This window comes from Macaca mulatta, chromosome 19 (genome assembly GCF_049350105.2).
Source record: "Macaca mulatta isolate MMU2019108-1 chromosome 19, T2T-MMU8v2.0, whole genome shotgun sequence".
Taxonomy (NCBI): domain Eukaryota; kingdom Metazoa; phylum Chordata; class Mammalia; order Primates; family Cercopithecidae; genus Macaca; species Macaca mulatta.
The window spans coordinates 60,658,073-60,682,539 of NC_133424.1; the positions used below are offsets into that span (position 1 = coordinate 60,658,073).

General features: G+C 42.4%; 2 protein-coding genes and 1 pseudogene across 58 annotated transcripts in view; 2 read left to right on the forward strand and 1 right to left on the reverse strand.

Annotated features, from left to right (window-relative positions):
* The window catches only part of CARD8 (caspase recruitment domain family member 8), a 45,508-nt gene extending 21,773 nt beyond the window's left edge, over nt 1-23,735 (reverse strand). For 4 of the 11 annotated variants that reach the window (XM_077980689.1, XM_077980690.1, XM_077980683.1 and 1 more), the window contains exons 1-5: nt 16,810-16,950; nt 7,589-7,690; nt 1,352-1,407; nt 603-753; nt 50-279 (exon numbers count right to left, since the gene is read on the reverse strand). In XM_077980689.1, coding sequence (XP_077836815.1) covers nt 50-279; nt 603-753; nt 1,352-1,407; nt 7,589-7,647 — 496 coding nt within the window. In that variant the 5' untranslated portion in view covers nt 7,648-7,690; nt 16,810-16,950. Of the gene's footprint in view, nt 1-49; nt 280-602; nt 754-1,351; nt 1,623-7,588; nt 7,691-16,809; nt 16,960-23,618 lie in introns of those variants that run through there. The other 7 variants (XM_077980688.1, XM_077980687.1, XM_077980684.1 and 4 more) reach the window with 4 other exon arrangements.
* Nucleotides 1-24,467, forward strand: part of LOC718594 (caspase recruitment domain-containing protein 8) — a 90,460-nt gene that overhangs the window by 23,554 nt on the left and 42,439 nt on the right. For 22 of the 47 annotated variants that reach the window (XR_013409964.1, XR_013409965.1, XR_013409967.1 and 19 more), the window contains exon 1: nt 23,403-23,621. The exons of 3 other annotated variants lie outside the window; for them this stretch is intronic. The gene's annotated coding sequence lies outside the window, so the exon portion shown is untranslated. Of the gene's footprint in view, nt 1-16,573; nt 16,813-23,402; nt 23,692-24,467 lie in introns of those variants that run through there. 22 more of the 47 variants (XR_013409969.1, XR_013409970.1, XR_013409971.1 and 19 more) reach the window with 6 other exon arrangements.
* Nucleotides 18,814-19,157, forward strand: MACMULV1R-PS1040 (vomeronasal 1 receptor macMulV1R-ps1040 pseudogene; annotated as a pseudogene).

Genomic DNA, 24,467 nt, shown 5'->3' on the forward strand with positions numbered 1-24,467 from the left:
ACAGCACGCGCCCCGGCAGCCCCCACAGCCTCTGCTCACCCCGCATTACCTTGGAGGGAGATGAAGTGGGGGAGGTGGATTTCGGCCACAGCCTCCTCTGGCTCTGCAGTGACGGCAAACAAGGGGCCGGCCGCCAGCCACTGTTCATGGTGCTGCAGGTCCAGGGCCAGGTGCTGACTCCAGGAACCAAACCCAATCGTCACCGTGACCGCATCCCTTACCACGAAGCCGAGGCCGGTGGCCGACCACAGATACCAGCCAGCAGTGGGGAACCGAAGGCTGAAAGGAGCCAGAGTGATGTCATGACGGGAGAACCCCAGGAACTGGATTTAAGCAGCGATGTGCAGAGGGAGGTGGGATTTGAAGTGAGGCAAGTTCAGGACCCATCTGCGACTTTCACTACATTAGAAAACGCTGGGGAGTTCATTAACCTCTCTGGGCCCCAATTTCTCTGCACTCTATATATATATCGAAATTAAAATACCAATTTCACAGTGTATGAAATAAACATTATTGATTAAATTTTAGCTATCATAAGGGACAGAGCCAATACACTTCGTTTATATCAGAGCTGTTTTCAAATCAGCATCTTCCATTCTTACCTGTATTTGTTTGCACTCTTATTGATCAACTCAACATCCACATTTCCTTCAGGCCCCAGAAACTGATCATATTTATAATCTTGTTTGAACATAAAATGGAGTTCAGCATAAATAGAGGAAATCATCTGATGCATTTCTGAGTAAACAGCTCCTGAAAAAAAGATACTAGACACATAAGAGGTAAAGGGTTGGAAGAGGCATGGCCTGAAGGACTCCTGGAGGCTGAATTGCACAGGTGCTGTTGGGATACAGATATTGAAAGAGAACAGAGTGACCAGAATATGGAGTTTTGCTCATGACTAAAAGTATACCCCAAATTCCACAGGGCTTTCTGGGAAGCCAGGCTGGACAGCTTTGGTGGGAGGCACCGTTTGCTGAGGACTGGAATCAATGCACCTACGTTTCTACTGGCCCCAAGTAGCAGATGACATCTGCTGGTGAGGCAAGTCCAGGTCAGAAAAGGATCGAGCTTTTCTGCAAGGTGAAACAGCGTGCATCCTTCCTAGTCCCTGCTGCTGTCCCCAGCCACCAGGACCATCCCCTGGTTCCCCTGAGCATTTCCGTGCCCCAGCGGTGAGAGGCTTACATGTCCCCATTTAAACTGCACAGTGCACTGTGGCCGAGGTAAGGAAAATCACTCCTGATCTCTTCACTGCGCAAAAGACTCTAAATTGTCTTCTCCACATAAAACCACAGAACATTTCCATCAATCCACACGCCCTTCACTCCTCTCCCTATTAGCCCATTACCTGAAACTTGTTCTTCTGAAGATTCCTGGTCTTCTGATACACTGGAGGTTGGGATCCTCATTTCACAAAAAGATGAAAAATATCAAGAATGAGTTGATGAAGATGAAGACGACGTTATTAAAAACTGGAGCTGCACCGTCCAGTAGAGTAGCCGCTACCCGGATGTGGTATTTAAATTTGTATGAATTACACTTAGGTAAACTTGAGTTTCTCAGTTGCACTATGCACATTTCAAGTACTCAACACCTACATGTCACTCATGGCTGTAACACTGTGTAGCAGAAAACAGAACACTCCCATCATCACAGAAAGTTCTCTTACATAGGATGGGCCTAGACTACCAAAAAATAGAAGACATTTTGAATAAAGATATTTTTATACAGATTTATAAATAATGGAGCTAACGTGCTGCCTTGAGCCAAATGTGTCCTGACATCTCTTCTCTTTGGACTGTGCCCATGTTCAACGTGCACACAGCCAGCTTCTCTGGCTTAAATCGCTCCAATTGGTATCATATGATGTTGGAATCAAAGACTGAAGCAGTAATGAACCAATGCATGAAATGCATGCATTTATATTCCAAGGTACTTCCAACCTGGGAAGCTTTAAAAACAACCCAATACCCAGGTCACAGCCCACACCAATTGAATCAGAAGTCTGGAGGTGGGACCGCAGCATCAGTGCTGTCAAAGCCTCACAGGTGATTCCAATATTAGCCAACATGGGCTCCATGTTCTACAGGGTCAGTCAATGGTTCATCAGGTTAGAAGTGATGGAGTGTCCTTTAGGTCAAGATATTCACTGGCCAATATGACAGCCACTAGCCACACAGGCCTATTTACATCTTAGTTTTAAATTGTTAAATGTGAAAATCAGTTCCTCATTTGAAGTAGCCATATTTCAAGTGCTCAAAAGCCACACGTGGCTCTTGCCCACCACCATGTAAGACATGCGTTTGCTCCTCCTTTGATTTCTGCCATGATGGTGAGGCCTCCCCAGACATGTGAAACTAAAAGAATTTTTCTGGGGAATGGACATAGGCGTGGGATGTCTGGCAACAAAATCTGCTTTGGAGAGGACCCCAGGGAACAGAGATGAGGTCTCAGGCTGGTCTTCAACTCCCAGCCCCAAGAAATCCTTCCACCATGGCCTCCCAAAGCACTGGGATTACAACTGCACTCAGCCTGAGCATTACTGTTTGATAGATATTCCCAAATCCCTCTCCACAAAAGGTTACAACAGTGAACACCTCCATCAGCTGAATATCCGTGAAAGCAATTGTTGAGAAATTCTGAAGTAAGTTCAAAACCAAACTGTAGAAAAAAGTCATTGATAAAAAAAAAAAAAAGGAAGCAAAAAAAGAAAGAAAATAATTGAGGAATTATTACTAAAGGCAACTTTTGTCTAAAAAAAAAAAAAGAACATTTGATTGCAATGCAAAACCAGCTTTCAGCTGGAACATAAAGCCTGTTAAAGACATCAACAACGAAAGCAAAAATCCTGAATATTTTTTCAGCAATTCTAATTAAAGTATGTATCTTTAAAAAAAAAAAAAAAGCCACATGTGGCCAGTGGCTTCCACACTGGACAGCACAGAGAGGGAACATTGCCGTCCTGGGTGAGAACTCTATTGGACAGCATTGACTTTAGAACGTCTGCTGCAGTCCAGTTGACCAGAGGGTCCTGCTTTGGGGTATTTGGCATTGGTTTTATTCTATTTTTATTATGATTATTTTTTAAATTTATAGATTTAAATTTTAAATCTCCATCTCAATTTTTAAAATATTAATAAAATAATAATAACAATAATAAAAGATTTAAAATTTAAATCTCGCTCCGTTGCCCAGGCTGGAGTGCAGTGCCATGATCTCGGCTCACTGCAAGCTCTGCCTCCCGGGTTCAAGTGATTCTCTTGCCTCAGCCTCCCAAGTAGCTGGAATTAACACGTATGCACCACCATGCCCGGCTAATTTTGTACTTTTAGTAGAGTCAGAGTTTCTCCATGTTGGTCAGGTTGGTCTCAAACTCCTGACCTCAGGTAATCTGCCCGCCTCAGCCTCCCAAAGTGCTGGGATTACAGGCGTGAGCCACCACACCTGGCCTAAAAATACTGGGTCGTTCTTGCATTGCTATAAAGGAATATCTGAGACCAGGTAATTTACAAAGTAAAGAGGTTTAATTGGCTCATGGTGCTGAAGGATGTACAAGCATGGGACCAGCTTCTGCCTGGTTTCTGGGAGGCCTTGGGGAGGTTTAACTTATGGTGGAAGGTGACGTGGGAACAGGCCTGTCATATGATGTCAGCAGGAGCAAGAGAGTGAGGCGGGAGGTGCCACACACTTTTTTTTTTTCTTTTTGAGATGGAGTCCTGCTCTGTCACCCAGGCTGGAGTGCAGTGGCTGGATCTCAGCTCACTGCAAGCTCCGCCTCCCAGGTTTACACCATTCTCCTGCCTCAGCCTCCGGAGTAGCTGGGACTACAGGCGCCCACCACTGTGCCTGGCTAGTTTTTTGTATTTTTTAGTAGAGACGGGGTTTCACCGTGTTAGCCAGGATGGTCTCGATCTCCTGACCTCGAGATCCGCCCGTCTCGGCCTCCCAAAGTGCTCGGATTACAGGCTTGAGCCACTGCGACCACGCACTTTTAAACAACCAGATCTTGCATGAACTCAGAGTAACAAGCCACTTATCACCAAGGGGATGGTGCTAAACCATTCATGAGGGATATGCCCCCATGATCCGATCACCTCCCTCCAGGCCCTCCCTCCGACACTGGGAATCACATTTCAGCATGAGATTTGGAAGGGACAAACATCCAAACCATATCACTATTGTTATAGGAAGTATTATCAGCCAGGCGCAGTGGCTCACGCCTGTAATCCAAAAACTTTTGGAGGCTGAGGCAGGTGGATCACCCAAGATCAGGAGTTTGAGACCAGCCTGGCCAACACGGTGAAACCCCATGTCTACTAAAACTATGAAAATTAGCTGGGTGTGGTGGCAGGCACCTGTAATCCCAGTTACTTGGGAGACTGAGGCACAAGAATCCCTTGAACCCGGCAGGTGGAGGTTGCAGTGAGCGGAGATCATGCCACTGCACTCCAGCCTGGGCAACAGAGTGAGACTTTGTCTCAAAAAAAAAGAAAAAAAAAAAAAAGTATTATCGTTAGGGGAAGCTAGGTGAAGGCTACATGGAAACTCTGCTCTTTTTTCCCCAACTTTATTATTATTATTATTGTTATTATTATTTTGAGACGGCATCTCACTCTGTCTCCCAGGCTGGAGTGTAGTTGCACGACCTCAGCTCACTGCAACCTCCACCTCCCGGGTTCAAGGGATTCTCCTGCCTCAGCCTCCTGAGAAGCTGGGATTACAGGTGTAGGCCACTATGCCCGGCTAATTTTTGTATTTTCAGTAGAGATGGGATTTCACCATGTTGTTCAGGCTGGTCTCAAACTCCTGACCTCAGGTGATCCACCTGCCTCCACCTCCCAAAGTGCTGGGATTGCAGTTGTGAGCCACTGGGCCCAGCCCTTTTTTTTCCTACTTCTTATGAGATAGAAACTGTTGAAATAAAAACGTATGAGAACAAAGAAGAAAAATAACATATATACTAATTTTTATGCAAATAACCTACACGTCTTTGCTTCTTATGAATGTACATGAACCAGAGGAGCAAGATGTCAAATCTTTAATTTTTCCCCAACAAATATATGTCCCTTACAAATAATTTCCCACTCTGGCTTCAGCCTGAGAAAAAAATTACAGTTTTCATTTCTTGCAGTTTTTTGTGTAGCCTTAGCCTTGTGTGTTTGATGCATCTACACTGATACTGGATCCATGGTTCCAGGGAAAACACAAATGGAGTTGGCATGTGAGTATGTCAGAGGAACTCGATGGTTGGACAATTTCCTCACTGTGATGTAGTGAAAGTAGCCCAGTCCTTAGAGATGCCATCCTTAGAGACATCCATCCTTAGAGATGCCCATTCATAGAGATGCCATCCTTAGAGATGCCATCCTTAGAGATGCCACCCTTAGAGATGTCCATACTTAGACCTGGCATCCTTAGAGATGCTTTACAGATGCCATCCCTAGAGACGCCCATCCTTAGAAATGTCTTAGAGGATGCCCATCCTTAACAGACACCTTCTTTGATGCCCATCCTATAATAAAATGCCATTCCTCCACATTTTTACTGAATTAACTGCATCTACTCTGTTTCCACACAGTAGACATTGATCTTATCTCAGGAGGCATGCCTCCTTTGATTCTCAATCCCTGATGTTCATCACAGTCTGTCACACTTGGCGATGCTCACTACTGGCTTCTGAAAGGATACAGTGTTTTTGTAAACTATAGGAGCCTAAGAAGGGCCCTACTCTTCTATCCTTCGTTGGTCCTAAACAGGAGGGAATGTTAACCTGATGAAGTTGTTTGCACAACCCTGGATGGACTGAGCTTATTTGAAGGTAGGATCTCTTTATTTAGGGCGAGCGTGTCAAGGATGATGGACACCAGAGAAATCTGCATTCAGTGCCTTTCACAGACATCACTCAGCAGTGACAGACCTGTCAAAATTGTTGCTTAACCTCTCCGAGTATCAGCTTTCTAACTTGTAAAATAAGGATACAGTACTCTCATCACAAATCCTTGTGGTGATTAATCATAGAAGGCTAAAATTACTTAGCACAAGAGGTAGGAAGCACTGGGTTCCCAAAGCAAACAATTCATCCTAGTCCATGGTCTTTTATGCATGCCAGAGCATCTGTCTCAATCATTTCAGACCTTTTTTTTTTTTGATGGAATTTCGCTCTTGTCGCCTAGGCTGGAGTGCAATAGCACAATCTTGGTGCACTACCACCAGGTTCAAGCGATTCTCGTGCCTCAGCCTCCTGAGTAGCTGGGATTACAAGTGCCTGCCACCGGCCTGGTTAATTTTTGTATTTTTAGTAGAGACAGGGTTTCACCACGTTGGCCAGGTTGGTCTCGAACTCCTGACCTCAGGAGATCTGCCCGTCTCTGCCTCCCAAAGTGCTGGGATTACAGGCATGAGCCACCATGCCCGGCCAAGGCTGCTCTTTTTAAAAAGCATGGACTGAGAAGTTTGTGAACAATATAAATGTATTTGTCACAGCTCTGGATGCTGGAACGTCCAGGATCAAAGTGCTGGTAGACTCGGTGTCTGCTCCTGATTCATAGAGGGCAGACTTCTTGTTCTGTCCAAGCATGGGGAAAGAAAGGAGCTCGCCAGGGTCTCCTTCATGAGGGAACTAATTCCATTCATGAGGGAACTAATTCCATTCATGAGGGCTCTACCTTTATCACCTGACACCTCTCAAAGACCCCATCTCCTAATAACATCACATTGGAAGTTAGGATTTCAACATACGAATATTGGAGGAACACAAACATTCATTCTACAGCAGTGTCTGAATTGCATACACGGAAATATTTGGTCAGATTAATTTGTTTTGAGTTCCAAGACCATGTAAAACAGTGCATTCGTTTTCTACAAATGAGAGATAAGCCGCGTCCTGATAAGGAGCCACTGAAATGCACAGCGGGAGGGCTTAGTAAGTCAGGCTGCATGGTTCTGCTCTGATCTGGTGCCATGCTGTGGGATTGTCAAGAGCATGGTCAAGGCCATAGGTCCATGCATCAAGGAAAGAGCTGGAAGAACAGCCCTAGACTTGCTTTTGCTCAGGTATGAAGTAGCATGGTGAAAATCAGGGAAGGAGAGAGAAGGTCTAAAAAGTACACCTGGGCCAGGCGTGGTGGCTCACGCCTGTAATCCCAGCACTTTGGGAGGCCGAGGCGGGCAGATCAAGAGGTCAAGAGATCAAGACCATCCCAGCCAACATAGTAAAACCCTGTCTCTACTAAAAATACAAAAATTAGATGGGCGTGGTAGTGCACACCCGTAGTCCCAGCTACTGGGGAGGATGAAGCAGGGGAATCGCTTCAACTGGAGATGCGGAGGTTGTCATGAGTTGAGACTGTGCTACTGCACTCCAGGGTGACAGAGGGAGACTCCGTTTCAAAAAACAAAACAAAAAAAGTACATCTGGGTGCCCCTGGGGTTTTCCCCTTCATTCATACAGAGATGAATGAGTGAATAAAATGTGAGCAGAACCTTTCTTCCAGAAAACATCCATGGTGCCCTGTATCTCATGAACTATAACGAGATGCAGAAGAATCAGCCATCAGGAACCCGCACAGAGCGCAAAGTCACTCACCGTCTCCACAGCTCTTCATCACTGCTGCTACTCTCTTCATGACACTCCTTTTTGTCCATCTGTCAAATGTTGTATTTATCTCTTTACTGTATCTTTTTCACCCTGAAAAAATTAAAAGAGGTTGTATTTAGGTACATGGGAAGAACCGTCAGATAAATCTTAGCTTCCGTGTCTCTAAAAGGTTGACAAAAGCACTTATTGCTCATTCAAAAGAGATGCATCAGTGGAATTGCTCCTAGCAGCGGTAGGTGCTTAGAACAGAGGCCGAAACAGGAGAGCTGCAAAATAGAAACTTCTTTTTTTTTTTTTTTTTTTTTTGCCTAATGAAGTGGGAGTATGGATTTTTCAGATTCTTTTATTTTTGATGTAGCCCTGCATCTGCAAGTTAAGCCATGTAGAATAGTAACTTTTAGAGATTCCAACCTGACAGAGGCAAAAGTGTGATTATTTTCCTTGCCTTCCATTCTCTCTCGTACAACTCTAATGGTTTCTCTTGCCTAAATTGTCACCTAGATTTCTTTAAAATACTTGGGTTTAGGAACCGTTGTCTGACCCATTACCTTCACCGGTTCTGCTGTGACATTTTTTAAAGATTAGATTTTTAAAATAATGGATTTATGGATATATAGTTTTTTTTTTTTGAGACGGAGTCTCTCTCTGTCACCCAGGCTGGAGTGCAGTGGCCGGATCTCAGCTCACTGCAAGTTCCGCCTCCTGGGTACGCCATTCTCCTGCCTCAGCCTCCCGAGTAGCTGGGACTACAGGCGCCCGCCACCTCGCCCGGCTAGTTTTTTGTATTTTTAGTAGAGACGGGGTTTCACCGTGTTAGCCAGGATGGTCTCGATCTCCTGACCTCGTGATCCGCCCATCTCGGCCTCCCAAAGTGCTGGGATTACAGGCTTGAGAATATATAGTTCACCAACCACACAATTCACAAACCACACAATAAACTATACAATTCAGTGTTGTATATAGCATAGTTACAAAGTTGTACAACCATCACCACAATCAGTTTTAGGACAGCGTCATCACCTCAAAAAGAAACTCACTAAGCGGCACTCCCCATTCCCCACATGCACGCACACCCAGCCACAGGCACCCACGAATCCACCTTCTGTCTCCACAGGTTTACTCATTCTGGACATTTGATTTAATAGGAGTTGTTATGGACTGAATGTATGTGTCCACCCTCAAGTTCCTGTGTTGAAATCCTAACTCCAAATGTGAGGATACGAGGAGATGGGGCCTTCGGGAGGTGATGAGGTCATGAGGGTGGAATCCTCATGAATGGTCTCAATGCCCTTAGAAAAGAGACCCCAGAGACCTCCCTCCCTCTTTCTACCATGGGAGAGCAGAGCAAGAAGTCAGCTGTCTATGAACGAGGAAGCAGGTCCTCTCCAGTCACTGAATGTACCAGTGCCTTGATCTTGGACTTCCCAGGCTCTAGAACTGTGAGAAATAAATCCTGTTGTTTAAGCCACGTGGTCTGTGATACTTTTGTTAAAGAAGCCGAAAGCGACTAAGACGGGCATCAAACAATATATTGTCCTTTGTGATGGATTCTTTCACTTCCCATAATGTTTTCAAGGTCCATCCGTGTTATACCACATAACAGAACCTCCTTTGCTGAATAATATTCCACTGTATGGAGACACCACATATTCTCTATCCATTCAGCAGACGATAGACATTTGAGTGAGTTCCACTTTGGGGCTCTTACGAAAAATACTGCCGTGAATATTCAGGTCCAAATTTCCATGTGGACAGATTATTTCCTTCTCTTTTTTTTTTTTTTTTTTTTTTTTGAGACGGAGTCTCGCTGTGTCGCCCGGGCTGGAGTGCAGTGGCCGGATCTCAGCTCACTGCAAGCTCCGCCTCCCGGGTTTACGCCATTCTCCCGCCTCAGCCTCCCGAGTAGCTGGGACTACAGGCGCCGCCACCTCGCCCGGCTAGTTTTTTGTACTTCTTTTTAGTAGAGACGGGGTTTCACCGTGTTAGCCAGGATGGTCTCGATCTCCTGACCTCGTGATCCGCCCGTCTCGGCCTCCCAAAGTGCTGGGATTACAGGCGTGAGCCACCGCGCCCGGCCGGATTATTTCCTTCCCTTGGGTACATAATTAGGAGTGGAGCTGCTGGGTCATATGGTAACGCTATGTTTAACCTTAATTGGCACTGAGCCAATGTTTCCTAAGCACCAATTTCCATTCCCAGCAGCAGTGTAGGAGGGTGCCAGCTTCTCCATATCCTCACCTATAATTGTTATTATTGACCTTTTAAAAATGGCCATTCTGGTACGTGTAAAGTGATATCTTATTGTGATTTTTGCAGATTAAGTTTTATATAATAGTAAAAATACATATTAATAGCATTGTAGACACTTTGGATAACAGAAAATTGGTGAATTACAAATCACCCCAAATCCAAACACCCATAAATAATCCATCTTAACTTTTTGACTATTTGATTGTATTGACTATATTAAAATAGCGTGATATGGTGCGGTGGCTCATGCCTGTAATCCCAGCACTTTGGGAGGCTGAGGTAGGTGGATTACGTGAGGCCAGGAGTTCCAGAACAGCCTGGCCAACGTGGTGAAACCCCATCTCTCCTAAAAACACAAAAATTAGCCGGGTGTGGTGGTGCATGCCTGTAATCCCAGCAACTCGGGAGGCTGAGACAGGAGAATTGCTTGAACCCAGGAGGAAGAGGTTGTAGTGAGCCAAGATCACACCACTGCACTCCAGCCTGGGTGACAGACTGAGACTCTGTCTCCAAAAACAAAAACAAATTATTTCTCTGAATTTTCATTAGGTGATTACAGCTACCAAGAAAATTCTAGTAGGTAAACACAACCACCTTCTAAGAACTTAAAACTCTCCAATATTAAATGGCCAGTTCCCTCAGAATAAAAACAAACCAAAATATTTCAACCAATTTCAACCAAAATGAACTTTGAATAATTAATTCAATTGTTTCACTTTCTTTTTAAAGAAGTTGTGAAGAACTTCAAAATGACATGACTATAGAACAATAGTGAGATGCAAACAAAGAATAAAAACTACCACATAAGAAATTGTGAATTTCAGCCGGACGCAGTGGCTCACGCCTGTAATCCCAGCACTTTGGGAGGCCGAGGCGGGCGGATCACGAGGTTAGGAGATGGAGACCATCCTGGTTAACATGGTGAAACCCCGTCTCTACTAAAAATGCAAAAAATTAGCCGGGTGCAGTGGCGGGCGCCTGTAGTCCCACTACTTGGGAGGCCGAGGCAGGAGAATGGCGTGAACCCGGGAGGCGGAGTTTGCAGTGAGCCGAGATCGGGCCACTGCACTCCAGCCTGGGCGACTGAGCGAGACTCTGTCTCAAAAAAAAAAAAAAAAAAAAAAGAAATTGTGATTTTCATTGAGCAGCTTTACTGTTAGTCTTAATATGGTGCTAATTGGAGTTGGTTTTGCATTGCTCAGTAGCAGAGATAGAATTATGGTTTGTTATATGTGGTGATATAATATACAAATATACCCTCTCTAGCTTTCTCTACTGACATAATTAGGTGCATTGTGACTCCAGCAGCAAGAGCCTGATGTATGTGCCTAGAATTCATGTTTTGATTTCTAAATCTCTAATAGTAGTTGTGAAGAGCTCAACTCAGTATGGAAACTGATCCGGTCACATATTTTTCTTCAGCATCTTAAATAAACAGCACAGAGTCTGAGGTCACACTATGCTGGACACACTGTAATTGCACAAACACAATTGTAGGGCTTTGTTCCAAGATGGTATTAAGACTTGATCTATGGATAAGATCAACTTGTGGGTGATTAAGAGGTGCCCCCACTAGTTCCCTGCAACTGGAAATTGTAAACCTACTTGTGTGTTTAAAGATGCTTGAAACAATATTGCAGAGAGAGGATGGTGAGACAGTGAAGGGCTGTATGATCCTGAGTGTTAAACACAAGTTGATTTATTAAAATTATGCGGCATTCCTTGGATACAAATAGTTCATTTTAAAAAGCAGGAATAGTATGGGCCAGGCGCAGTGGCTCAAGCCTGTAATCCCAGCACTTTGGGAGGCCAAGACGGGCGGAGATCACGAGGTCAGGAGTTCGAGACCATCCTGGCTAACACACTGAAACCCCGTCTCTACTAAAAAATACAAAAAAACTAGCTGGGCGAGGTGGCGGGCGCCTGTAGTCCCCGCTACTCAGGAGGCTGAGGCAGGAGAATGGCGTAAACCCAGGAGGCGGAGCTTGCAGTGAGCTGAGATCCAGCCACTGTTGGGATTACAGGCGTGAGCAACTGCACATGGTCAGAAGAATCTTAATATACAAAAATGAATAGCTTCTTAATATAACAGACTATCCCAATTGCATGAAAGAAGAAAATGCACCCATTAAAATAGAAACTATGGTGCCTAGAGTTAAACTTTACAAAACAACTACACAACCCATATAATTTTTTTATGTTAAAATAATTTTAAACATGCAAACATAGCAAAGATTGACGTAAATTCTCAACCAGCTTATCCTGGTATTAGCTATATATATAATTGTATTATATATAATTGTTATATATATAATTGTATATATACATTTATTTTATTATATATTGTATCGTAAATATATTTATTGTATTATAGATAATTGCACATATACATTTATTGTATTATAGATAAGTAATTGCACATATACATTTATTGTATTACATATAATGTAAAATTATATATGTAATTGTAATATAATTGTATATGTAATAGTATATATAATACAATTATCCAACCAGGAAATTGGTGTTAGCATATCGTACCATTACCTAATGTGCAGACCTTATTTGAATTTTGTCAACATTTCTCTTAACATCCTCTGTTCTCCAAGATCTAATCGAGGATCTCACATTGCACTTAGTTGTTATCTGTCCTTAGATTCCTCCAGTCTGTGAGTTTCTTATTTTTTCCTTGTCTTTTGTGATTGTAACACTTTTGCTGAGCATGGTCAATTATTTTACAGAATGTTTATCCATTTGGATTTCTCTGACATTTTCTCATGATTAGGTTGAGGTCATGCACATTTGTCTTCTGTGTTCACTCAACATGCCCCAGCCTCTTTTCTTTATGTTCTGGTGTCACAGTTTGTTCCAATTTTATCTTGTATATTCCTGCCCCAGCCCTGGAAGTCAACACTTCTCCTTGGCTCCCTTGTATTCAAAAACAGTATTTCGAAATCTTGGTTTCTAGGAACTAAGGGTATTTACGGGAACTAAACAGTCTTTAGGAACCTTGTTTCTGGGAACTATGTGTGTTTATGGCTACTAAGGTATCATTGTCCTAGTCTCTCAGTGGAAAGACCTAGGGAATCCATGCATGGATACTGAACTCTGCCTACATATGCCTGTATTTACTTCTAGATGGATAGACTGACAAACAGATAGACAAATAGAGCATAGCAGAGTAAAAGAGCTATTCTGATACATGAAACAGGAAATCAATAATTTAAAAAAAAAAACAAAAAACCATTGCTCTAGAAACGTGTGTGTCGAGAAAAGAAAGAGAGATCAGACTGTTACTGTGTCTGTGTAGAAAAGGAAGACGTAAGAAACTCCATTTTGATCTGTACTAAGAAAAATTGTTTCTGCTTTGAGATGCTGTTAACCTGTACTTTAGCCCCAACCCTGCGCTCACAGAAACATGTGCTGTAATGAATCAAAGTTTAATGGATTTAGGGCTGTGCAGGATGTGGCTTGTTAACAATATGTTTGCAGGCAGTATGCTTGGTAAAAGTCATCGCCATTCTCCGTTCTCGATTAACGAGGGACGCAGTGCACTGCGGAAAGCCGTAGGGACCTCTGCCCAAGAAAGCCTGGGTGTTGTCCAAGGTCTCCCCGCACTGAGACAGCCTGAGATATGGCCTCGTTGGAAAGGAAAGACCTTCCCATCCCCCAGCCCGACACCCCTAAAGGGTCTGTGCGGAGGAGGAGGAGGAGGGAAAGAGGGAGGCCTCTTTGCAGCTGAGATGAGAGGAAGGCTTCGGTCTCTTGCTCCTCCCTGGGAATGGAATGTCTCGATGTAAAGCCGACCATTCCCATTCGTTCTATTCTGAGATAGGAGAAAACCGCCCTGTGGCTGGAGGTGAGACACGCTGGCGGCGACACTGCTCTGTTGCACTGTGCTACACTGAGATGTTTGGGTAAAGTGAAACGTAAATCTAGCCTATGTGCACATCCGGGCACAGCACCTTTCCTTGAACTTATTCATGATACAGATTCCTTTGCTCACATGTTTCCCTGCTGACCTTCTCCCCACCTGTTGCCCTGCTACACTCCCCTCGCTAAGATAGTACAAATAATGATCAATAAATACTGAGGGAACTCAGAGACCAGCATCGGTGCAGGTCCTCGCATGCAGAGTGTGTCCGTCCCCTGGGCCCACTGTTCTTTCTCTATACTTTGTCTCTGTGTCGTATTTCTCTGTGTCCCACCTGAAGAGAAATACCCACAGGTGTAGAGGGGCAGCCCCCCTTCACAGCCAGGTGCTGTGGCTCACTCCTGTAATCTCAGCACCTTGGGAGGCCAAGTCAGGCAGATCACTTGAAGTCAGGAGTTCGAGACCAGCCTGGCCAACATGGTGAAACACCGTCTCTACTAAAAATACAAAAATTACCCAGGCATGGTGGCGCGGGCTTGTAATTTCAGCTACTTAGGAGGCTGAGGCAGGAGAACTGCTTGAACGCGGGAGGCGGAGGTTGCAGTGAGCCGAGATGGCGCCACTGCACTCCAGCCTGGGTGACACAGCAAGAGTCCGTCTCAAAAATAAAAACTCAAATAAAATAAAATAAAACTTGAAGTGACTCAAATGTTTTTTAGTAAGGGAATGAATAAAGACATCATGATACATCCAATGATGAAACAATATGCAATTTTAAAAGAATGTCAAAGATCTCTAAAAACTGATACTGATTATCACTAAGACCTATTGTTAATGAAAAAAAGGCATAGTAAATAACAGTGTGTAAACCTACTCTTCAACAAAAAAGCAAAAATTTGTATATGCATAAACTCTGGATATATATATATACACATAAAGTAATACTACAGGACATATTCAACTGTGCTTGGGCAGCCGACTATGTGAATTTATTACTCTTTATAAAGTAAATAAACAGTTTAAAAACCTCCACCTAAATTTTTCACATGGAAAATTTCATTTATATATATAATACTTTCATGACACTATGTTATTATACATATGTACATATATATAATACTTTCATTTGTTTGGATGTCATACAAACCAAATTAAAATTACACTAAATTTTAAATTTTAAAATTAAAATTAAAATACACATGATTTTTATCACTTGTGATACACATTCAATTGAAATTTCAATTAAAATTCAGTTACCACTCATCAAATGTTACTATCACAATTTCAATTGAAAACATTTTCATATTGCATTTAAAAAGTTAGATTGTTTACTTTTATTTTAGAAATCAAATTATTTCAAGAAAACCAAATACTCTTCACTTTAAATTGTTTTTACTCCCACGAAAATCTGTATTCATCTTCACAAGAAAACAATGCAAAATTACATTCCTTAAAGTTCAAATACTAAAATTCTTGTATAGTAAATAATGTATTTTATATGACACTGGAAATGTTTAAGAACATCTAATAAAAATCCCAGCCACGCATGAAGGCGTAGCCCTGCCTGCATGCATTGCCTGTAGCCCCAGCCACTCTGGAAGCGGAGGTAGGAGGATCTGGGCCCAGATGTCCGAGACCAGTCTGTGCCACATGGTGAAGCCCTGTCACTTAAAAAAAAATCCTAAAATTTTAAAAATTTTGGAATAAAATTGATTATTGCTTAACATATTAAAGAAACAAACAACAAAGAAATGAACGAATGATATAAATAAGGAATCAAAAGGATAAAACACAAATGTCCTGAAAAGATGTTAAAATTCACTAGTAATCAGGGGAATGTGCATGACAACTATCAGATATCATTCTCACCCACAATACTGATGCAAATAAGAAAATCTGAAAAAATCAAGTATGAATATGAATGTGTAGTTATGGAAACTCGTAAACCGGTAGTGGAGATAAGCAAAAACACAGCCGCTTTGGAGAATAAAATGGCTACATCCAGACAACTTCAAGACACACCTACCCTTGAAATTATGTGTGGACAAGAAAATGCATATAAAAAGTCCATTGTATTATGGTTTGCTATCAGAAAACAGGGTAACAAACTGAATGTCCATCATCAAAGACTGGATACATTGATTATAATATCATCACTGCATTAATACTGTAGTGCAGTTAACATAAATTATTAAAACTACATGTAAACGTGGATAAACATTTAAAGTGTAATATTGGGCCGGGCACGGTGGCTCACACCTGTAATTCCAGCACTTTGGGAGGCCGAGGCGGACGGATCACCTGAGATCAGGAGTTCCATGCCAGACTGGCCAAAACGGTGACACCCCATCCTACTAAAAATACAAAAATTAGTCCGGTGCAGTAGATGGCACCTGTAACCCCAGCTACTCGGGAGGCTGAGGCAGGAGAATCGCTTGAACCCGGGAGGCGGAGGTTGCAATGAGCCCAGATCGTGCCATTGCACTCCAGCCTGGGTGACAGAGCAGAGACTCCATCACAAAAAAAAAAAAGTAATATTGATTAAAAATCAAATTGCATGAGACTGTACAGCATGACACCAAGCAAATATAACTTTTAAATATTACAGAAAATAATATTGAAAATACAAACCAAATACATCACGCGGGGGTGGTGGTTAAGAGGTTTCTGGGCAGTGGTAACATCCGAGAGTGGCTGGATGAATTACAGAGAAATTTCATACATTGCTTCAATTTTATTTAAAATATATTATTACCTATGTCATATATATTTTATTTTAAATAATGGGCAAGGATATTATAAACGCTGCAGAAGTAAGGAATCGTGTTTTTTTCCTGCCCACATTAAAGATGCCCCCGATGCTTGCAGCGACCCTGTTGATTGCCCACAACCATCATGGCGACCGGAAGTCCTGGGAGTTTATTTCCCTCAATTCTCAGAAAACCCTCCTTCTCTACGAGCATTATTTCAAAAGAACTTGAGAAATGGAGAAACCGGATCCTAAGGGGATTCTCCCATTTGGCCTGTCCTCCCCTAAAGTCACCACCTGCTGCTTTTCAGGAGCGCTTTTTTCAGGAGCGCTTACCAGGTGAGTTTCACGAGCCCCAGGGTACAGGAAGGAGGAGCAGCGGCTTGTGGCTTGGACACTGCCAGGCTGCTCAGTGTTCTGTTCCTCTTGGTCACTTAGGAAGAAAGCAGTACTCCAAAGGGTTCCGGAAGTTCATGTGAGGCTGTCAGAAAGGGAAATAGCGCCCTCCCCTTGTTAAAAACAAAACAAACAAATTTTGTCGTAGCTTAAATTTATGACTTCAGTGACTTGGCTGGGACGGTCTTAATAATCTCTCTCATACTCAATTGGTCTTAATTTCTGTAATAATAATTTTATACCAATATCTATCTTGTTAATACTAATAATTTTACATTGTAACTACAATACTTTAATTTTTAGAAGTGTTAACCTAAATAACAAACATATGAAAGCTTCCTAAAGGTAACAGTGTTTATTTGGGAATGGAGCATTGCAATTGGGAATAGACATGCCATATTAAACTATGAGTATATTCAGGGAGATAAAGGAAGACAGAAATGGGGAGGATTGCATATTGTTTTGACAGAATTTTCCTTGGCTACCAAGATCAGTCACAAAGGTGACATTAGTCCAAGGTTGGACAGGCAATTGCTGGGCAGCGTTCCTTGCAGAAAGATTTTTTGTTTAAGGTTGTGAAGACCTTTATGCAAGGTTGTGGGTTTTGTAAAGTCTTTTTCATTTTCAGGCATACAAGGATAAGACCCCTCTCTTCATGGCCTTCCTGGCTCTATTTGTCAGGGTCATCTTAACATGAGTGACTCCATTTTGTTCTGACAACTTTCAGATTTCCCCTTGTGATCAAGAACTTTCTCTGAAAGCATCATTGATCAATCATTCTGTAATTAAGATTTGATGTCCCTTGATGCCAGGATGGACCTGTCCCAGTTTGCTGGTCTCGTCTCATCTTCTGGGGAGTGATTGGTGACTAGGAATCGATGTCAAAAGCATTTGAGCAACAAATGAGATTTGAAGGGTGCAACTCTCAGGCTAAGTCTCCCTAGAGTCCATTAATAAGTTCAATTTTGTCTGTTCTACAATCTTTTGCTATCGTTTTAAAGTGCTGGTTCAGTATTATCTTGGTAGGAGCTGCGCCTCTGAAAAAATTTAACAAGTAACAGATACAAAGTTTAAAAAGGAGAAATACAAAGTAAGAGGAAATACAAATTAAGAGTAATATGAGATTTTCAGTTTGCATGTGGTTTTGAGCCATAAACCTAGGTTTAAAGACAACTAATTGAAGAACTCAAACAGTTATTCAAGACAGTAGGGAATTAGGTGAGTCCTGGGGTAACCATGTGGCCTGCGTTCTTATGTTGTGTATAGGGGCCTCAACTTTTCTCAGAGGAGTTTGTCCAGGTATAGCATGTCATATTAGCAACAGCACAGACAATTTCTTATTTAACCAATGGATACTAAAGAATTTTGTAGGTTGGGTTCTGTTAAGTTATAAGCAGAAGGAATTGATCATAAAATTTGAATTATACCATTATTCTGCCAAGTAGAAAAGGTTGAATTAAGTGAAATGAAAGTCTCGTTATGATATACAGTCTTGTTTCAATGTCTTGCAGAAAGTTATACTGTGTGAAAACACCAACGTTTTCTCCTGGTTTGTGGTGTGAATGTCTCGTTACGATATTGGTAACGAGTTTGGTAAACTATTGTGTGATCCGAATATCAGCCTTGAGACTTGTTCCCTCTTTCATTTCCCTCTGGCTCACCAACATGCTAATCCATGTTCACAGCATTGAAACCACAGAAGCCAATACCAGTTTCACCACTGTTGGTCCTGGATATTCACAAGATTATTGTCAAACTAGGTCATACATACAAGAATTTAATATGCATTTGGAGCTTGGATTATATTTCTGTTAAACTGAACTGCTCTATGGGACTTCTTTTATTCATTCCACAAATATATTTTGCACATGTTCCTTATTCTTGGTACTATTTAATGGGTTTGACGTACATCCATGATCTAAACAGATAAAACTCCCGCAAGGATCATTTATCAATGTCATGGTGATTCACAATGTCCTGTTCGTGTTCCTCATGGTCTGGACCAGCATCGACATGGCGAGTCTGCTCTGCAGATACCAGCCCAGCGTCTGCACAGCCCCAGCCTCCTCTCTTCCCAGCCATCTCCTGAACACAGAGCCACCCACACCATCCTTCTGCTGCTCAGTTGCTTTGTGTGCTTTTATTACTCAAACAACTTCATCACCCTTTATTTCTTTTATAAATCTGAGAAAAACCCAAGGCTGGAGATGATCACTGGAATTATTTCATCATACTACCCAACCATCTGCCCTTTTGTGCTCATGAAAAATAATAAAATTATTTTCTAATTTACCTCTTCATCTCTAAGACAAGAATGATCAGTTCTCAGGGAGCTTTCTTTTTTTTTTTTTTTTTTTTTTTTTGAGATGGAGTCTTGCTCTGCCGCCCAGGCTGGAGTGCAGTGGCCGGATCTCAGCTCACTGCAAGCTCCGTCTCCCGGGTTCATGCCATTCTCCTGCCTCAGCCTCCCGAGTAGTTGGGACTACAGGCGCCCGCCACCTCGCCCGGCTAGTTTTTTTGTATTTCTTTAGTAGAGACGGGGTTTCACCGTGTTAGCCAGGATGGTCTCGATCTCCTGACCTCGTGATCCGCCCGTCTCGGCCTCCCAAAGTGCTGGGATTACAGGCTTGAGCCACCGCGCCCGGCCTCTCAGGGAGCTTTCAATGGCTGACCTCAAACCCCATACTTTCTTCTGCAGCTGGGAAGTCTCCATGATGACTTAGGTGGAGAAAAAGTCATGCAGTGATTGAACAATTGAATTGGGGCTAGTTTGAATTGAAGTGTATCATAAATTTAAAAAGCATTCAGGTTTTGAAGTCAATATAAATAACAGTATATAAATATTATCTTAATAATTTTCACATTGCTGACAAGTTTAAATTACGACATTTTGGGTAAAACATGTGTATGTTTTATTATATTTACATATATATGCATATTTAAATAAAATACATATATACACATATAAGTATATATATAAATATATATGTAAATATATATATAAGAGTGTGTGTGTGTGTGTGTGTGTATATATATATATTTTTTTTTGAGATGGAGTCTCGCTCTGTTGCCCAGGCTGGGGTGCAGTGGCTGTATCTCAGCTCACTGCAAGCTCTGCCCCCCGGGTTCACACCATTCTCCTGCCTCAGCCTCCCGAGTAGCTGGGACTACAGTCGCCCGCCACCTCGCCTGGCTAGTTTTTTGTATTTTTTAGTAGAGACGGGGTTTCACCATGTTAGCCAGGATGGTCTCGATCTCCTTACCTCGTGATCCACCCGTCTCGGCCTCCCAAAGTGCTGGGATTACAGGCTTGAGCCACCGTGCCCGGAATTTTTTTTTTTTTTTTTTTTTTTTGAGACAGAGTCTTGCTCTGTCACCCAGGCTGGAGTGTACAGTGGTGTGACCTCAGCTCACTGCAATCCCCACCTCCTGCGTTCAAGCAATCCTCCCACTTCAGCCTTCCGAGTACCTAGGATTATAGGTATGCACCACCACGCCCAGCTAATGTTTTGTATTTTTTAATATAGATGGGGTTTCACCATGTTGGCCAGGCTGGTCTCAAAATCCTGACCTCAAATGATCTGCCTGCCTTGGCCTCCCAAAGTGCTAGGATTACAGGTGTGAGCCACTGCACTGGCCTTATAAGTATATATATACATAAACATATATGTGTAGACATATACAACTACACATGTATTATTAAAACTAATTTTATCTTCTTGTTTTTGCTTTTTTAAATGCAGCTGCTAGAAAATTTAATATACATTTGGGGCTTAGATTATATTTCTGTTAAACTGTACTGCTCTATGGCACTTCTTTTGTTCATTCCACAAATATATTTTGCACATGTTCCTTATTCTTTGTACTATTTAATGGGTTGGACGTATATCCGTGATCTGAACGATAAAACATAACAGCACAAGAGATTATACAGAATGTTTGTGGTACAGGAAAAGGTATATGTACACATGATAGGAGCTAAAAAGAATAGGGCTGGTTAAGAGAATGTGGTGTGCGGGGAGTGCAGGTGCAGGGAGCTGCAGTGACTGGGATTACAGGTGTGCATCACCGTGCCTGGCTAATTTTTGTATTTTTGTAGAGACGGGGTTTCAACATGTTGGCCAGGCTGGTCTCGAACTCCTGGACTCACGTGATCCGCCTGCCTCGGCCTCCCAAAGTGCTGTAATTACAGCTGTGAGCGACCACGCCTGGCCAACATTTATCATTTTAAATACTCATCTGCACAAATATTTCCAGCTGGGGCCACTTTCCCACCCCTCACATGACAATGGCAATGATATATCATATTCATGGTTATTAAAAAGAATCTGGAGCAACAATATGAATGTCAGACAAATTAGGCTTCAAGAGCATTTCCCTCCATCTTACAGGAAGTAAACCCAAAGAAGAAGTTATATTAAGATTCCAATAAAAGAATGCAAGATGACCATCTGTGTAAAAATGTAATCAATGGGGAGCAGGTGCACCTCCAATAACGTTAGACAAAATACATTTTACCTAAACAGCATTACTAAATATAAAGTAGATCACTTCAATAAGAAGAACAATTTTAATTTTGTGTATACATATTAACACTTTCAATATGTGTATAGTATACATGGGTAGAATGATAAACAGATATAGAATAATCCTCCCCTCTTGTGGGAAATCTGATCAATAGTCTTTTAGCAATTAACAGAACAACAGAATATCAGTAGAGATATAAAAAATTGACCAATTCATATTCTTAAGTGCCCTAGAATAACAACTCACACAGCCATTGAAGAATCCCCATCATCCTATCTCAAGCATAGAGGAAACACATAGCATCCGTAGCCACACAGCAAACACAGAAATGACTGCCAACAAAGTGGAAGAGTTTAGCTCACAGATTAAGTTATCTGAATATATGTATAATGAGTTATAAATAATAAATAATTAAGCCAGGTGATGTAGTACATGCCTGTAATCCCACCTACTTGGGAGGCTGAGGCAGGAGTTTGAGCCCAGGAGTTTGAGTCCAGTCTGGGCAGCATTGCAAGATCCCATCCCCCAAATAATAAACAAACTAACTAAGTAATCAATAATTGAATGAGAAAAGTTAGCTCATATTTCAGTATGTTCCATCTTAGTATATATACTTCTAGGCAACCACGTAGTGACAAAAATTCTGTGGAAATCCATCACTAAAGTTCATTATGTAAATAAATGTGAAGACTAGATAAGAACCACAGAACACAATGACACTGGAAAAAATGCCACAGTAATTCTTTGAAAAAAATGCAGGCCAGGTGCGGTGGCTCATGCCTGTAATCCCAGCATTTTGGGAGGCCAAGGTGGGCAGATCACAAGTCAGGGGTTCGAGACCAGCCTGGCCAACATAGTGAAACCCCGTCTCTACTAAAAATACAAAAACAATTAGCTGGGTGTGGTGGTGAGCACCTGTAGTCCCAGCTACTCGGGAGGCTGAGGCAGGAGAATGCTTTCAGAGAAACTTCTTGATCACAAGGGGAAATCTGAAAGTTGTCAGAACAAAATGGAGTCACTTATGTTAAGGTAACCCTGACAAATAGAGCCAGGAAAGCCATGAAGAGAGGACTGTTATCCTTGTATGCCTGAAAATGAAAAAGACTCCACAAAAGCCACAACCTTGCATAAAGGTCTTCACAACCTTAAAAAATATTTCTGCTGGTCCAACCTCGGACTAATGTCACCCTTGTTACTGATCTTTGTAGCCAAGGAAAATTCTGTCAAAACAACATGCAATCCTCCCTATTTCTGTCTTCCTTTATCTCCCTGAATATACACATAGTTTAATATGGCATATCTATTCCCAATGGCAATGCTCTATTCCCGAGTAAACATTGTTTCCGGCTGGGTGCAGGGGCTCCCGCCTGTAATCCCAGCACTTTGGGAGGCCGAGGCGGGCGAATCACAAGGTCAGGAGATCGGGACCATCCTGGCTAACAAGGTGAAACCCCGTCTCTACCAAAAACATAAAAATTAGCTGGGCGTGGTGGTGGACGCCTGTAATCCTAGCTACTCAGGAGGCTGAGGCAGGAGAATGGCGTAAACCCGGGAGGTGGAGCTTGCAGTGAGCTGAGATCCTGCCACTGCACTCCAACCTGGGCGACAGAGTGAGACTCTGTCTCAAAAAAATAAATAAATAAAATAAATAAAAAATTAGCTGGGCGTTGTGATGCACGCCTGTAGTCCCAGCTACTCGGGAGGCTGAGGCACAAGAATTGCTTGAACCTGGGAGGCAGAGGTTGCAGTGAGCCGAGATCATGCCACTACACTCCCTAGCGAGAGAGGGAGCCTCAGTCTCAAAAAAAAAAAGAAAAAAGAAATTGTTTCCCTTAGGAAGCTTTCGTATGTTTGTTAGTTAGGTTAAAACGTCTAATAATTAAAGTTATACAGTTACAGTGTAAAATTATTAGTATTAGCCACATAAACATTGGTGTAAAAACTATTATTACAGAAAGTAAAACAAACTAAGTATGAGAGAGATTAAAGACTGCCCAAGCCAAGTCATTGAAGTCATAAATTTAAGCTATGACTAACAGGATGCCGAGCCCCTAGAGGGATTTGTTTTTAGCAAGGGGAGGGCCCTGTTTCCCCTTCTGACACGCGCTTTGTCGTACTCCCTCCTTGCTAACCAAGAGGAGCAGAACACGGAGCAGCCTGGCGGTGTCCCAGCAACAAGCCTCCGTTTCTCCTTCCTGTACCCTGGGGCTCCTGAAACTCACCTGGTAAGCGCTCCAGAAAAGCAGCAGGTGGTGACTTCAGGGGAAGACGGGCCAAATGGGAGAATCCCCTTAGGTCGGTTTCTCTAGTTCTCAACTTCTCTTAAAATAATGCTCAAAGAGAAGGAGGGCTCTCTGAGCACTGAGGGAAGTAAGCTCTTAGGACTTCCGGTCGCCATGATGGCTGTGGGTGGTCAACAGGGTCAGTGCGAGCATCTGGGCCATCTTTAATGTGGGCAGGAAAAAACACGATTACACTTACTTCTGCAGAGTTTATAATATCCTTGCCCATTATTTAAAAACAAAATATCTAAGACATAGGTAATAATATATTTTAAATAAAATTGAAGCAATATATGAAATTTCTCTGGAATTCATCCAGCCACTCTCGGCTGTTACCACTATCCAGAAACGTGTTTAATGCCCCTGCATGATTTATATGTTTGGTTTGTATTTTAAATATTATTTTCTGTATATTTAAAAGTTGTATTTGCTTGGTATCCTGCTATGCATTCTCATGCAATTTGATTTTTAATCAATATTACTTTTTTTTTCTTTTTTTTTTTTTGAGATTGTGTCTCCCTCTGTCACCCAGGCTGGAGTGCAATGGCACAATCTCGGCTCACTGCAACCTCTGCCTCCCGGGTTCAAGCGATTCTCTTGCCTCAGCCTCCCGAGTAGCTGGGATTACAGGCGCATGCCATCACGCTCAGTTAATTTTTTGTATTTTTAGTAGAAACGGGGTTTCCCCGTGTTGGCCAGGATGGTCTCCGTCTCTTGACCTGGAGATCAGCCCACCTCGGCCTCCCAAAGTGCTGGGATTACAGGCGTGAGCCACTGTGCCCCACCTTG